This window comes from Trichomycterus rosablanca, chromosome 13, assembly GCF_030014385.1.
Source record: "Trichomycterus rosablanca isolate fTriRos1 chromosome 13, fTriRos1.hap1, whole genome shotgun sequence".
NCBI lineage: Eukaryota > Metazoa > Chordata > Actinopteri > Siluriformes > Trichomycteridae > Trichomycterus > Trichomycterus rosablanca.
In genome coordinates, this window is record NC_086000.1 from 25,227,423 (window position 1) to 25,245,176 (window position 17,754).

Below are 17,754 nucleotides of genomic sequence, written 5' to 3' on the forward strand. Positions count from 1 at the left end.
TTCTAGGCTTAATTTCCATAATTCTCACCTAATGTCCTTGTTAAAATTAGTTTTGGCCTTTTTTTCTTTTAACATTAGCCCCACATTAAGCTATCCACATAATTGCAGACAATCAAAGCAAAATATTATACACCGACCAGGCATAACATTATGATCACTGATGGGTGAAGTGAATAACACTGATTATGTCTTTATCACGGCACCTGTTAGTGGGTGGGATATATTAGGCAGCAAGTGAACATTTTATCCTCAAAGTTGATGTGTTACAAGCAGGAAAGATGGGCGAGCGTAAGGGTTTGAGTGAGTTTGACAAGGGCCAAATTGTGATGGCTAGACGACTGGGTCAGAGCATCTCCAAAACTGCAGCTCTTGTGGGGTGTTCCCGGTCTGCAGTGGTCAGTATCTATCAAAAGTGCTCCAAGGAAGGAACAGTGGTAAACCAGCGACAGGGTGATGGGCGGTCAAAACTCATTGATGCACATAGGGAGCGAAGGCCGGCCGTGTGGTCCGATCCAGCAGAGAGCTACTGTAGCTCAAATTGCTGAAGAAGTTAATGCTGGTTCTGATAGAAAGGTGTCAGAATACACAGTGCACTGCAGTTTGTTGTGTATGGGGCAGCAAAAGCGGGACCAACACAATATTAGGAAGGTGGTCATAATGTTATGCATGATCGATGTGTGTAAAATCAAAACACAAACCTGGAGCTCTACTGCAGCGTTTTTCAAACCCGAGCCAAAAAAAAAAGATCAACCGATTCCAATGGCTGTACAATGTCAATTACTGCAACATCATTGGCTCTTTAAAGTTTTTGAAAAGTGAGATGAAAACTTTTTTGAGGGTCTCAGAGTTTGTAAGAATGTCCGAGGCATAACAATACTACTAGGAAAAAAACGCTGAGCATTACGTTAAAGTTCAGTGAATAGACAGCGTCTGCCAGTCAGATAAAAAGGCTAATGTGCTCTTTGATCTATACGTCTCCAGTCTCTTCATCCGCTCACGCGAGGTTCACATCGTTCTCGCTCTTTTCGCTCGGCACCTGTTATTACCTGACCTGAAGCCAATTACCTCAGCCCATTATGCCACATTAAACGCAAATAAGCCCACTTCAATTCATCCGCCAGTGCCGCAGCCTCGGTGCACTTTAGACAGACAGCACTCCAGTGAAACCCAAAAGAAACGACCTGGCTCTAAAAGGCTTTCAGCCAGGAGCCTATAAAACAGCAATTAAAGTCAGTGAACTTTCAAACCAGCATATTGAACTGCACTGAAATGGACTCGGAAGCATTGCTGTTTGCAGAACTCGACTGCAGGAGCTCCGATTTCACTTTTATAGTGCAAATTTGACTTTGGACAATAATAGGTTGTCATACATATTTAACAGAGAGACACACGCCCCCTCTGACACGTGCGCAGTAGCCGACTGCATCTTTTCACCTGCACGAGGCGAGTTCATATGTGGATAAGCTTTGTGCACGGAGATCCACACCCAGATCAACGCACTATCCCTCAACTCTGAGCAGGCACCATCAATCAGCCAGCAGAGGTCGTAATTGCATCAGTTATGAGGTCCCAGCTCCGGCTCCCACCCTGTATGAACAACAGCCTGCACATTTTGGAATGTGATGCCTGCAACACATTCCAAAAAAGTTGAGACAGAGAAAAAATAACAGTTAAGTGTTAAAGTTACAGTGTTTTGGTGAGGGAATAGATAAGCAAATCATGATTGGGTATAAAAGGAGGATTCATCAAAAGATCAGTCTATATAAGCAATAATGGGTCGTGACTCACAACTTTGTACCAAACTTCATAAGAGAACTGTCAATCAGTTCAAAATAAAACATTTCTCAATGCAAAATTGCAAATAATTGATGGGTTTTTTTTACCATCTACCATGTATTATATTGTGAAAACATTCAGGGAATCCAGAAAAATCTCGGTCTGAGTAGGACAAGGCCAGAAACCACTGTTGAAAGTTCAAACCCTCAGATGAATTGGCATGAGAAACCTATGCTACTGTGCTAAATATAGCCACATAAACACTGAGTACTTTGGAAAACTATTGTTACCTAATACAGTCCACCGCTGCATCAAGAAATGCAACCTGAAACTCTATTACACAAACAGAAAGCCATACATCATTGGGTCGTTAGACATTCTATTTTAAATCCATGGGCATTTATTTATTAGGATTTTAATGTCTAACGTGTAATGTTTACGTTTTTACACTCTTTGGTTACATTCATGACAAAACATGTAGTTACACAAGGTTCATCTGTTCACAAGTTTTAATGTCAAACACAGTCATGGACAATTTTGTATCTCCAATTAACCTGACTGCATGTCTTTGGACTGTGGGAGGAAATCGGAGCTCCCGGAAGAAACCCACGCAGACACGGGGAGAACATGCAAACTCCACACAGAAAGGACCCAGATCTCTCCACCTAGAAATCAAACCCAGGACCTTCTTGCTGTGAGGCGACAGTGCTACTCACTGAGTCACCTGTACCACCCCCATTGGCATTTATATGGAGTTGTGCCACCTCATTGCATCTAATTATAGCACCAATCACCTGTAAAGGCTTTTCACAGACTTTGAGTGCGTCTTGGAGAGTGTCTGTGGAAATTTTGCCCCTTCATTTAAATGGGCATTTGTGAGGCCAGGCATCGGTGTTGAATGTGAAGGCCTGGCTCCCAATCGACGTTTTAATTCATTTTAGTGGGGGTTGATATCAGGACTCTTTGCTGGCCACTGGAGTTCTTCCACACCAAACTCATTAACCCAAGTCTTTATGGACTTACTTTGCGCACAAGGACACAGTTATGTAGGAACAGGAAATGGCTCTTCCCCAAAATGTTTGCACAAATTTAAAAACAATGATTTTTATTTTTTTTTACGCAAAATGAACTCTTTAAACCTGTTAGCAACAGCAAACTCAATACTGGAAAGGGTGTCCACATACATTTGTCCACATAGTGCAGCATTATTTCATTTTAACACCAACATAGACTGATCAGCCATAACATTAAAACCACCTCCTTGTTTCTACACTCACTGTCCATTTTATCAGCTCCACTTACCATATAGAAGCACTTTGAAGTTCTACAATTACTGACTGTAGTTCATCTGTTTCTCTACATACTTTTTTAGCCTGCTTTCCTCCTGTTCTTCAATGGTCAGGGCCCCCACAGGACCACCACAGAGCAGGTATTATTTAGGTGGTGGATCATTCTCAGCACTGCAGAGACAATGACATGGTGGTGGTGTGTTAGTGTGTGTTGTGCTGGTATGAGTGGATCAGACACAGCAGCGCTCCTGGAGTTTTTAAATACCGTGTCCACTCACTGTCCACTCTATTAGACACTCCTACCTAGTTGGTCCACCTTGAAGATGTAAAGTCAAAGAAGATCGCTCATCTATTGCTGCTGTTTGAGTTGGTCATCTTCTAGACCTTAATCAGTGGTCTCAGGATGCTGCCCACGGAGTGCTGTTGGCTGGATATTTTTTGTTGGTGGACTATTCTCAGTCCAGCAGTGACAGTGAGGTGTTTAAAAACTCCATCAGCATTGTTTTATCTTATCCACTCATACCAGCACAACACACACTAACACACCACCATCATGTCAGTGTCACTGCAGTGCTGAGAATGATCCACCACCCAAATAATACCTGCTCTGTGGTGGTCCTGGGAGAGTCCTGACCATTGAAGAACAGCATGAAAGGGGGCTAACAAAGCATGCAGAGAAACAGATGAACTACAGTCAATTATTGTAGAACTACAAAGTGCTTCTATATGGTAAGTGGAGCTGATAAAATGGACAGTGTGTGTAGAAACAAGGATAATCAGTGTATAGCAACAGCTATGATTAATCACTACATAAAAGCACTGGTTTTTAATTTAAATCTAAATCTGGTAAGAATCGACTCGGCTGCAACTGAGAGCTAAATGAAAGCCAGCAAGATTCAAGATAGTGTCAGAGCGCTCAGGAGTATCAACCTCACGCAGGTTGTCTGAAGATCTGGCTAGCAGACTGACAGCTCGGATTTAATCCCTGCCTTTAGAGAGAAAAGCTGAGAAAATTGGATTCATGACGTGTAACACTTTAGCTTTTAAATTCATGAAAAAAACTCTCCCGTGCTGGAAGGTGAGCTGCTATACGCTTTGAACAATGCTCTCAAAGACCTCGGTGAAAACAATAACTCTTTATTATCAGCCCATCTCATAAAGAGAAGAAAAAATGGAGGTTGGGTAGGAGGAGAGAAAGCAGGTACAGATAGGAGATCGGTAAGATTAAGGTGTAGCTGAAAATTTGCTCCGGCTCTTATCTGAAATTCAAAGGCTCTGCAGAAATAAGAGACACGTGATGAATACGCTTCAGACGCAGTGAGGATGTAATCTTTTCTTTTTTTTTTATCCAGTGAAGGAAATAAAGAACATGCACGCAATTATATCCTCATCTGATGCTTATCAGGCAGAACTAAAAGGCCTTAATCCTTTTTGTTCAGGTCTAATGCAAACCGCTATCAGAAAACATACAGCGAGCAAAACCGGCGCATCCCGAAAATCCAAAATCTGACTAAATGCAGATCGCCTTAGCTCAGGAAGAAATGCGGCTTTCCAAACTCTGCGCAGATTACTGGGCATGTCTGGCTGACTAATCCTTCATCACTTTACATGCGGGGATTTTAAAGCATTAGTCAGAGGGACCCGAGGCAGGGTGACCCGGGCCAAGGTTGACTGGAACAACCTGAGGGCGCACTTCTTCACTGACTGTCATTTTGCTCAGCTAATGCTACTTAAATTGTACCCATCAACGTTTTAGTGCGGGCTGTCCCACAAATGTCAACAGCAAATTATGATCCTGTCCCTCTGAGTAATTTGGACAGACACACAAAGACTGCAATGACAGCTTTAAAGTGCACTTGTTAATTAAATGGATGCAGGCGTTGCTTTCAGGACGACTTCTTTACACCGGGCCCAGGGCGAACTTTGGAAAACAGACCCAGACTTTGTTTTTCTTCCTCACCTTACATTACAGTACTTAACCTGAGCCGAACCAGACACGGTTTGGTTTTAGGACTGCCGGAGGATACACGGTGATGATGTATGAAAGTATGTAGATATCTGAGCATCAGCTTGGTGGACATCATATTTCAAAACAATGTGCATTAAAACACAATCCCCTCCCTCCTTTTTTTTACAAGCTATAACAGCCTCCACTCCTTTGGGAAGGCGTTCCACAATCATTTGGAGGAGGTCTGGCTTGCAATTAGGGTTTTATACTTTAAAAGTGTTCTCAGCAGTTCCTGAACATATCGGATGAGAGTCTGGTTAGCAGTTTAGTCTTTGAGTCAGACAGTTTATTTCTAATTCATCTCCCCGAATCCACTAGTGGTTGGTGCTCGAGTGGCTTAGCAGTAAAACACACTAGCCCACCAGCGCTGAGATCTTAAGATCTCGAGTTCCAATCTTAGATCTGCTATCAGCCAACCAGGCACCTGCATGGACACATAATTGGGTGTGTCTGTAAGAGAGGGACAATGTCTGAAACAGGATCCCTCCTCTCGTGTAAGTGCGGCCTCTGCTGACCGGTCAGGGCACCTGCACAGGGGCAGTGCGTGGCTCTCTGCAGAAGTTACTGCGCTCTGTTAGACCCTGCCTCTAGCAGGTGAAAAGAAGAGATTGGCGGCTGTGTGTATGTCGCAAAGGATGCGTGACAGCCTTGGCTCTGCTCGGTCGAAAGTGAGGCTGGCGGAATCGATGAAGGAAAGATTCAAAAGTTCCAACTGTCCATGACATGGTCCATAGGGTGCAAAAAGTGGGAAAACAGTGGTGATGTGCTTTACACTACAACAGTCAATCATTTCTAAACAGTATTTGTGCAGTTATTGCATCTATAGGCAGTTTGGAACTCCAAGTTTGGCACCAAGTTTAGATGATTTCTACAAGCAAGGATTAATTGGTCTCAGTCTGGAAGATGGTGTGGCCCACCACTTAGCATCTAGTGCTCCTAGAGTTGACCAGAGGCGGGGCAAAATACAAAGTATTTCCCAACCAGCATTTGTTTGTGAAAATTCTATAACTTCTATTCATCTACAGGTACTAGCAACAGGCCTAGATATATTAGCCAAACCTAGCATTCAGAGTACTGTGGTAAAAGGGGTGTCCATATATTTTTGCTATGCAGTGTACTTTGTAATGCGTTAAAAGGTTGTTTAAATGTCCAAGATAAGTTTCAATTAAGTAAGAACATTACGTAAAGCAATCAGTGAAAATTAACAGAAAAACTCTATTCCAATAACAGCAAATCGCTAATTAAGATAATGTAGAAAGCAAAGTAGAAAAGTAACGCAGCGGTGATGAGAAACCTCTCAACTTCACACACTGCTGGAGCTGATGTCCAATTAACTACCGGAGACAACACAGCATCTGGGCATCTCTTCAACATCTCTTCACCCCAACAAACCCAGCAATTAACTAATTACATGATGCTTTTGATGCTGCCAGTTTGTCTAGCCAATTACCAACATCGGTGTGCGAGGGGACGACGAGCGAAAACGTAAAGGGCCGCTCGGGCTCTCTGCAGCGAACGTGCGCCGCTTCAACAAAGCTTCAACACATCAACAAGTTCACATTCACGTAGTCGCGCTGTGTGGGCAGCTGTTTCTGAATGATGTGATCTACAGCTGCACCAGCCGGAAGCGGGTTAGTGTGAGTCTGAGCTCCCTTACAGCTCTGCAATGATTCTTCTTTATAGGTTTGGACTCACAGTAACCTCCCTCTGCAGTAAACTGTATTAATAATCACCTAATCCCAATCATTTTAAATAATCTTCATTATTTAAAACCAGCATGATTAAAATTCCACATTTTTAAATCAGGGTCACTGATGATGTTAAAAATGGTTCTAAAAAAGATTCTTGTTGATATAAGTTTTACTTTTGAGAATTTCTAAAAATTGCTGTTTTATTTACAGCTTTAACTTTTTTTTTATTTAAAACAATGTAAAAAATTGCACTATAATGCCGAAAATATGTGGACACCTGACCATGAGCTTGCAGAACATCCCATTTTAAAACCATGGGCATTAATAAATTTACACTTCTTTCATTTAGAAGACACTTTTATCTAATGTGACTTACACATGCAGCTAATACAATGAAAGCAATTAAGGGGTAAGGAGCTTTGCTCAAGGGCCCAACCATAGTAACTTAGTGATGGTGGATTTTAAACCAGAGACCTTCAGATTACTAGTTCACTACCTTAACCACTGAGCTAAAAATGTCCTATTAGTATTGGCTTGATTGTGGACGGCAGTGCATGGCTCTCCACACTAGATACTGCGCTCTGTTAGACCCCGCCTCTAGCAGGTGAAAAGAAGTGATCGGTGGCTGTGTGTGTGTCTGAGGGGATGTGTGACAGCCTCAGCTCTCTTCAATCGGAAGTGGGGGCGGCGGCAGCAATGAGGGAGAGATCCAGAAGTTCCAAGTGACCAAAACTGAATAGGGTGCAAAAGGGGGAAAAACAGTAGTGGTGTGCTTTACACCAGGGGTCTTCAACCTGTGTGGCGCGAGCGGCTGTCCGGGGGGGGGGTCACTACAAGATTATTATTATGAACCGGTGGCACACGAGACTGGCGGAGGATGCGGCAGGCACGCGACCGAGTGCTGTTCCACCAAGGGGAGGGGGGCGTGGTGTCAGGGGCTCAAGTCGTGCTCGGCACACGAAGGGGGGGGCGCATGCCTAAAAAGGTTGAAAACCCCTGCTTTACACTACCACAGTCCATAATTTCTGAACAGTATTTGTGCAGTTATTGCTTCTATAGGCAGTTTGGAACTCAGTAGGTAATATTGGCACCAAGTTAAGATGATTTATTCATGCAAGGATTGAGTGGTCACTGATGATGATAAAATGGTAAAAAAGGAGTTTTAGTAAAAAGTACTGCTGTACAATTTATAGCTTTTTTATACTTTAAGAAACAATGTAATAATTGCACTCAAGGACGGATTAAGGATAGTCTGGGCCCCTGGGCAAAGAGTGCCCCAAAACACAAAAGTGACAGTGAGTTCAGGTGGTTTTGGCACATCCTAATCCTGAGTTCATTCTTAATACGAGCCAGTTTGGAGAATGAACGCTCCCCTTCACAATTTGTGATAGGCACAGTCAAAAAAAGTCTAAGTGCTATGTAGACATTTGGAAAGGTTGACTGTAAATTCAAATTTATCATGGTTTTGAGCATTTTACTAGGACATTTTTCTTTTTCTGTTATGAATGATTTGTATTGTATCAATTCATCTGCCAGGCTCATGTTCAGATCTGAAGGATATGCTGCAGCGAGTGAGTTAGCCTTTAAAGTGAGCTCACTGTTGGACATATTGTCAGGCATGAAAAGAACATCAAATAGCTCAGTTAAGTGTGTGTATGCATTCAAACTGCTTGAAATTGCTTGTCTTAAATGTAAATAATTGCAAAATTGCTAAATTAATTTGTGTCTCTGCGCTTAAGAGAAATTGAACATAATAATTTTGAAACAATACAAATTCAGAAACATTAAGTAAGGGCCTGAATCGCATACATGGTAAACGACTTCTATGGAAGTCAAGGGCCCCATAGCAGGGGCCCTCGTGATCAAGGGCCCTCTAATGGTATGCCCTGCTCTTCTCTAGGGCCCTCTGGTAGGGGCTCTCATAACCAGGGCCCTCTAAAAATATGCCCCCCTCTTTCCTAGGACCCCTAATAGCCAGAAGTCGAAGTCAGAGCAGTGCCACAACGCCTCATCCATTTTCATAAGGGGCCCAAAAGCATGGCTAGGGCCCAAAAGCATGGCTAGGGCCCCCAAAAGCATGGCTAGGGCCCAAAAGCATGGCTAGGGGCCCCAAAAGCATGGCTAGGGCCCCCAAGAGGCCCTGGGGTCAAAGTCCCTAATAGTCAGAGGATCCTTAAAATGGAGGGCCCTCGGAAATAAAAATATATTGTATCATAAATGTTGATAGGCATCGCAAAATGTTTTGGGCCAGGGCCCCCCCGGGGCCCCCTGACCTCAAGGGCCCTGGCCCGGTCAGTAATCCAGCCATGATTGCACTATATCAGTGGTTCTCAAACTGTGGTACGCGTACCACTGGTGGTACGTGAAGCAGCACGAGGTGGTACGCCAGATAATCTCGGAAAAGTAATTACATGCACCGAAAAAATTAATAATTTAATAATTATAAATAAAAAAAAAATGAAACAAAATGTGGAAATTACTAATAAAATCTGTTTCAAAGTTCTTATAATTCTGTTTTAATAAAATCAGTTTAATTAAAACGAATGTGTTTTTAAAAATATTCGGGGCTACGCAGCCACCGTACTTCATTACGTCTATACTTCACGTTCGCGGTTTCCATCTCGAAATTTCAGAAAAGTGATCAGTAAAGTGATCAGTAGCTCTCTCGCTTTTGTCAGAGCAGATCTGCGTTTGAATCTCACTGATCTCGTTCCTGACATCACAAGGCTGCTCCGCTAAACACGCGCACTCACTGTAATGATGGGTCGTTCGCGAACGATCCGATTCTATTGAACGGATCTTTGAAATGAACGAAAGGAACCGACTCTTTTATTTCTGCGCAGTTCTAGACTGTAATCCACCCATTCAGCTTCACATCAGTAGAGGGAATTAATCGTAAATTGTAATAAGAGCTGTTTATTGTCGATATTCAAATCCGAAACACTTTCAGTATCACGGAGAGCGAGACACACACACACACACACACACACACACACACACACACACACACACAGAGAGAGATAACTAGTAGTATAATGGCAAATAATTGAGAAATAAACTATAAACTTGTTTAATTGTATTAAATCTGATTATTTCATGGCGCTTATGTTTTAAAGCAGAAACAAACACAGTCACATCTCTGCACAAGAGAGGATTGTTCTGAAACTTAATGCGATGCAACCACAGTACGTCTCTTCTCTGTAGTTTTTTTCCTTTTGAAGTAACTTTTTTTTCTCGTTTAAGTGTTGTTTGAATTAGGAATACATTTAAGGCAAGGTAGCAAAATTTGATATTAATATCGGGGGTGTCTTATAGTTTACCCAGTAGCGCCTCCCGAAGAACGAAGAGCCATTTCTTTGAACGGCTCTTTAAAAGGAACCGAGCCAAAAGATCCGGCTCCCTTCAAGAAGCCATAATTCCCACCACTAATATACTGTATACACACACACCTAATTAATTTGTGCCATATGTGGTTCTGTGATGAGAAACATAGGTGGTACTTGGAAGTTTTGGTTTGATAATGGGTGGTACTTGGTCTAAAAAGTTTGAGAACCACTGCACTATATGACCAAAACTTGGCGATGGTGGGGCTTGAACCAGGGACCTTTAGATTACTAGTTCAGTACCTTAACCACTGAGCTAAAGCTGCCCTATTATACTATACTTCCTAGTATTACTATGAAAATGAAAGAACATCCCACAACATTTTGGAGTGTGTCTGTGAGAATTTGGATGAATGCATTTTGGAGAAATTGATGCAGACATTTCTTTTTGGATGATTTCTCTATACTGGGCCTAACAAATTTTTTGGATAAACAGACCCAGACTGATTTTCCTCCCCCTACATTACAGTATTTAACCTAAAACAAACCAGACATGATTTTCAGGACTGCCGGATGATACATGGTGATGATATATGGTCAAAAGTATCTGGACATCTGGCGCCCAGGTGGCGCAGCAGATATTCCGCTGGCTGAGATTCTGAACTCCTTGGTTCGTAACTCGGCGTTGCCACCGGTCGGCTGGGCGCCATCTAGCGGGCATAATGCCTGCAGCAGACACGTTTCTGCTAGGGCGGGATGACCGAACTTTGTGGGTGGGGTTTTCAAACGCTGTGTAAGGACCCTGATTAGCAGATAGGGAGGCACCTGTGCAGAATGCATGGGTAAAAAAGGGTTCCGCTAAGGGAGAAAATGCATAAATAAAGTAGAAAAAAGTATGTGGAGATCTAACTATTAGTTTGCTGGACATATCATTTCAAATTCATGTGAATTAAAATAGAGTCACACTTTTCACCCTGGTCCTGCTTTTTTTTTTTTTTTTTTTTTTTTTAACAGCCTGTAGTTTTCTTATGGAAAAAAGGACAGCTTTCCACAGCAATTTGGAGTGTGTCTGTGAGAATTTGTGCCCATTCAGTCATAAGAGCATTCATTGAGTCAGGCGCTAATGTCAAACAAGAAGGCCTAGACCTGTTGCACTTGACCTTTACATTCAGCCTGTCTGGGGTGCGTTAATGCATTGTGCCCAGAGATTCAAAGGAGGCCAGGCAAGACCTACCGTGACCCTGACCAGGACAAAGTGGTAGTAAAACATATATAAAAAATAAAAAATAATATGAAATAATATAATTTATTTTATTATATTAATTTATATAGTTTATAAATTAATATAAATAACAAAGTGATTCAATGCTGTTGGCAAATGATGTGAAAAATCTAAACATGTCATGTAGCACTATAAACATTACATTTACATTTTCAGCATTTAGCAGACGCTTTTATCCAAAGCGACTTACACACAATGAGCAACTGAGGGTTAAGGGCCTTGCTCAGGGACCCAACAGTGGCAACTTGGTGGTGGCGGGTCTTGAACCGGCAACCTTCTGTTTACTAGTCCAGTACCTTAACCACTGAGCTATCACTGGCCATTACCACTGAGTGTTACTGAAAATGTTACATTTTATACAAATTAATACAATCAAGATTATGTTAAAAGAGTGGCATTAGGTCAGCAGAGAAAAGAATCAAAGCAAATGACGTCATTTCCTATTTGGGCCTGGCTCCTCAAGCTGAAAAAGGAAGTTTACCTGAGGTCTGAGTGGTCCTGAGCTGGTGGTTCAGACCGCCTTTCTGTCACCCAATACCTGCACACAATCCGCCCAGCTCCTCAGGCTCGCTCTGATGAAAGCTACAATTAAAGCGGTTGGGCCCGCTGGCCCCGCGGCACCCCGAGACCATTCCGTTCTCTCATTTGTAATTACAGACGCCCGGGGGCCAGGCGAGGAGTCGGCGGAGATAACATCTCACTCGTCTACCTGTTAGCCGAGGTGAGAACTCACACAAAGTCAGCTACCCTAGTTTTCCTTTCTAATTATGAGCTTCCAGAAATGCTGGGAATTTGCTTTCAGGAGCCAGTTTGTCAGAGAGTGAGGTGAGCAGGGCATGTGTGTAGCTTGGGGCTGATTTGGAAAGCTGCTCAGTGTTGGGTGATTTCGACATTCCTGCAACACACACAAAGAGCCTTTGTGCTCAAGAGCAAAACCAAAACAATCTCATCAGCATAATTACCCTCCTTCTGCTCCTACTTTGTGTTCACGCCGGAAGGTTGAAACACAGCACAGTGCCATCACTCATATCCAAGCACAGAATTATCTGCTTTTATAGACGGAAAAATGCTCTCCAAGTACCAGAATAAAAACCCTCATTCCCCTTTTGTAAAGAAGAGGGCGTTAAAAAAAGAGATAAATGCCACACTGTTCTGCTAATAATAAACCAATAACAGATTGCTGATGATTTGAAAGGCTTTTAAGAATCTCAGGAGGAATCTGCAAGTAAAAACAAACTAAATAAAAACTTTACATTACTTAACTTGAAAGTAACAAAGTAACACTCTCTCTCTCTCTCTCTCTCTCTCTCTCTCACTTGTTCACTCAATCAAGCCGAACATGCCAAAACTCCACACAGACAGTTAAAGGCAGGGTCTCCAGTACTCGTATCCTCTAACGAGAGCATTTTACGGGCGCCCAGGTGGCGCAGCAGGATATTCCGCTAGCACACCAGCACGAGTTTCTGAACTCCTCGGATCGAAACTCGGTGTTGCCACCGATCGGCTGGGCGCCATCTGGCAGGCATAATAATTGCCAGTGCCTGCATCAGGTACTATTTGGCCACTGTATCTGCAGGGTGGGGGCAGGACTATGTGTGGGTGGGTCTTCATACGCTGTGTAAGGACCCTGATTGGCGGAAGAGACACCTGTGCAGAATGCAGGGGCGAGAAGAGGAGGGATGTACAGCGACGTGACGAGACACGTGCACAGCGACGTGCTCTCCTCGGATGCAGCGGAAGACAAAACTGAGTGCGCTAAATCGGGAGGAAAATGGGGAGAAAGTGCATTAAAAAAAGGGAACATTTTACATTTACATTTGGTATTTAGCAGACGCTTTTTATCCAAAGCGACTTACAGTACTGTGACAGTATATTGTCTAAGCAATTGAGGGTTAAGGACCTTGCTCATGGGCCCAACAGTGGCAACCTGGCAGTGGTGGGGCTTAAACCAGCAACCTTTCAATTACTAGTCCAATACTAGCACTATATAGCTCCAGGCTTTTGGGGACCTGGGTTTGGTCCTCACCTGAGAGGAGCATCTCCTCCTCTGTTTTTGCATGCCCCCCCTAAAATTCGTAATCCAAGCCTATAATGATATCCTCTTACATCTATTGTGGCAGCAGCAAGCCCTATTCTGTTGCAATCATGCTAGCCCAGGTTCGAATCTCAGAAGCTTTCAGCCGGTCGGGCGTCTAGTCAGACATGATTGGCTTTGTCTTATGTGTGAGGACAGGATTGCCAAAACCCTGAGATGAATTGGCACCCTGTCCAGGGTATTGCCAACATATCTGTACTTGAGCTGAACCGACCTGAACAGAACACAGACCTAAACTGCATTTAACACTTTGGGGATGGATCAGAATGCTGACTGTGAGCCTAGCCTTGTCAAAGGTCAATGCCTTTGATTTTTTTTCTAGTTTTGATGTTTCAAAACAAGAGAAACGCCTTCCAGAAGAATCAAGGCAGATAAAGTGAAAAAAGCAGAGACAAACGTATTTATTTTTTGACCTTATTGGATCCTTACATGATGTTTTCACATATAAAGTTTGTTAGCAAAGTTCTACTAAATTGGCCAACTAATCTCACACTCATTAATTATGTTTCATGAAAGAATCCATAACTGGTGATTAAAATACGACTCTAAATCACAAAGGCCGTAAATTAAATATTGGTTTTTAGAAAACAGATCAAGACTGTTTTTTTTACAAGTAACTGACTGAAGGTGACAAACAGCTTGTTGCTGCACAGAGACGCCGTTCTGATCATGATTTATTGCTACAAGCAGCTTTCGAATAAAAGAACCATTTGCAACCTAATTATCACTTTCTCCTGTCGAGCAACTTTGCTGTCAAGCAGATACACGTAACACAGCGAGAGAACTAGTCGCGACAGAGAAAACTTTTCTCATCAGTTCTTAGTGAGAAAGCTGATATGGATCTGGCCTGGGGCAGTGCAGAGAGCAACAGACAGGTGACAAAAAAAACGAACCTTCTCTCAATCACCCTGTCATTTACCGGCTTAAATGAGACACAGAAGATTTTAATCTGAACAACACGCCCTGCGAGTTTTGAGGTATGCATCAGCCCAAAACACACCTTGGCTTCCAAACAATGAAACGGCAGGCAATTACCGAGAGCTTTCATTAATGTGGCAGCGTTCATCTGTGCTTTCCCTTCAACTGCCGAGATTCACCTTCTTATCGACTCCCATTGTGCTCTGCTTCATCGCTTTTGTCCCAGCTAGCATGTTACCACTTCTGCTAAGCTCTGATTGATGATTCAGGCTTTAGTACGGGATTCTCTACTTATCCGTCGCCCTGAGCAGAAGCTTGCAGGCAGAATGGTACAAGTTCTTCAGTTCTTTAGTTCTACAGCTGTACAGTGCTAATATTAACCTCAGAATCTCACCCACCGTATGCTGCCACCTTGATGAGGATCGCTTCAAGACCACAGGAAATCATCTCACTGAGAAGATCCGCTTGCTCCCTGCGCCACAGGTAGGCCAGCGGCCGGAGCTGCAACCTGGAACATCTACGTGAGAAAGGAACAGAAAAAAATAGACAGCTCAGAAACAGAAAAAACACCATGTGGAAAATGTACAGAGACGTTTGCTCAAGCATTCTGAACACAATAAAAAAATAATTAAAGAAAAAAAATTGAAATATTTCTACATAAATAGAATTATATATATATATATATATATATATATATATATATATATATATATATATATATATATATATATATATATATATATATATATACACACACAGTATATATACACACACAAGGGTTCCACAGTTTTATTAAGAATAAAAAAAAAAAAAAAAATGACATCACTTTTCTACACTGTCACCTTCCAATGCATTTTTCCAGCATCATACCAACTTTTTAATGCAAAAAATGTTTTTGGTTGAGGGCGTAGCCACTGATGCACTGCTGCTTTCACATCATCATCACATGAAAATCTTCTTCCCCTTAAAGCTTCTTTGAGCGTCCAAAAAGGTGGAAATCAGATGGTGCTAAATTCGGTCTATAAGCTCGCTCAGACATGACCAATTACTACTCCTTCCGCCCTCACCGTTTCCAACCAAAATATAAAAGTGCAGAATATATATATATATATACAGGGGTTGGACAAAATAACTGAAACACCTGTCATTTTAGTGTGGGAGGTTTCATGGCTAAATTGGACCAGTCTGGTGGCCAATCTTCATTAATTGCACATTGCACCAGTAAGAGCAGAGTGTGAAGGTTCAATTAGCAGGATAAGAGCACAGTTTTGCTCAAAATATTGCAATGCACACAACATTATGGGTGACATACCAGAGTTCAAAAGAGGACAAATTGTTGGTGCACGTCTTGCTGGTGCATCTGTGACCAAGACAGCAAGTCTTTGTGATGTATCAAGAGCCACGGTATCCAGGGTAATGTCAGCATACCACCAAGAAGGACAAACCACATCCAACAGGATTAACTGTGGACGCAAGAGGAAGCTCTCTGAAAGGGCTGTTCGAGTGCTAACCCGGATTGTATCCAAAAAACATAAAACCACGGCAGCCCAAATCACGGCAGAATTAAATGTGCACCTCAACTCTCCTGTTTCCACCAGAACTGTCCGTCGGGAGCTCCACAGGGTCAATATACACGGCCGGGCTGCTATAGCCAAACCTTTGGTCACTCGTGCCAATGCCAAACGTCGGTTTCAATGGTGCAAGGAGCGCAAATCTTGGGCTGTGGACAATGTGAAACATGTATTGTTCTCTGATGAGTCCACCTTTACTGTTTTCCCCACATCCGGGAGATATATATATATATATACATATATATATATATATATATACAGTATATATATATATATATACAGTGTATCACAAAAGTGAGTACACCCCTCACATTTCTGCAGATATTTAAGTATATCTTTTCATGGGACAACACTGACAAAATGACACTTTAACACAATGAAAAGTAGTCTGTGTGCAGCTTATATAACAGTGTAAATTTATTCTTCCCTCAAAATAACTCGATATACAGCCATTAATGTCTAAACCACCGGCAACAAAAGTGAGTACACCCCTTAGTGAAAGTTCCTGAAGTATCAATATTTTGTGTGGCCACCATTATTTTCCAGAACTGCCTTAACTCTCCTGGGCATGGAGTTTACCAGAGCTTCACAGGTTGCCACTGGAATGCTTTTCCACTCCTCCATGACGACATCACGGAGCTGGCGGATATTCGAGACTTTGCGCTCCTCCACCTTCCGCTTGAGGATGCCCCAAAGATGTTCTACTGGGTTTAGGTCTGGAGACATGCTTGGCCAGTCCATCACCTTTACCCTCAGCCTCTTCAATAAAGCAGTGGTCGTCTTAGAGGTGTGTTTGGGGTCATTATCATGCTGGAACACTGCCCTGCGACCCAGTTTCCGGAGGGAGGGGATCATGCTCTGCTTCAGTATTTCACAGTACATATTGGAGTTCATGTGTCCCTCAATGAAATGTAACTCCCCAACACCTGCTGCACTCATGCAGCCCCAGACCATGGCATTCCCACCACCATGCTTGACTGTAGGCATGACACACTTATCTTTGTACTCCTCACCTAATTGCCGCCACACATGCTTGAGACCATCTGAACCAAACAAATTAATCTTGGTCTCATCAGACCATAGGACATGGTTCCAGTAACCCATGTCCTTTGTTGACATGTCTTCAGCAAACTGTTTGCGGGCTTTCTTGTGTAGAGATTTCAGAAGAGGCTTCCTTCTGGGGTGACAGCCATGCAGACCAATTTGATGTAGTGTGCAGCTTATGGTCTGAGCACTGACAGGCTGACCCCCCACCTTTTCAATCTCCGCAGCAATGCTGACAGCACTCCTGCGCCTATCTTTCAAAGACAGCAGTTGGATGTGATGCTGAGCACGTGCACTCAGCTTCTTTGGACGACCAACGCGAGGTCTGTTCTGAGTGGACCCTGCTCTTTTAAAACGCTGGATGATCTTGGCTACTGTGCTGCAGCTCAGTTTCAGGGTGTTGGCAATCTTCTTGTAGCCTTGGCCATCTTCATGTAGCGCCACAATTCGTCTTTTAAGATCCTCAGAGAGTTCTTTGCCATGAGGTGCCATGTTGGAACTTTCAGTGACCAGTATGAGAGAGTGTGAGAGCTGTACTACTAAATTGAACACACCTGCTCCCTATGCACACCTGAGACCTAGTAACACTTACGAGTCACATGACATTTTGGAGGGAAAATGACAAGCAGTGCTCAATTTGGACATTTAGGGGTGTAGTCTCTTAGGGGTGTACTCACTTTTGTTGCCGATGGTTTAGACATTAATGGCTGTATATTGAGTTATTTTGAGGGAAGAATAAATTTACACTGTTATATAA

At 42.8% G+C, this 17,754-nt stretch overlaps 1 protein-coding gene across 1 annotated transcript in view; it reads right to left on the bottom strand.

Moving 5' to 3' along the window:
* Window positions 1-17,754, bottom strand: part of dph6 (diphthamine biosynthesis 6) — a 131,971-nt gene that overhangs the window by 73,497 nt on the left and 40,720 nt on the right. The window contains exon 5 of the mRNA XM_063007392.1: window positions 14,781-14,899. Within this exon, the coding sequence (XP_062863462.1) occupies window positions 14,781-14,899 (119 nt within the window). The remainder of the gene's footprint in view (window positions 1-14,780; window positions 14,900-17,754) is intronic.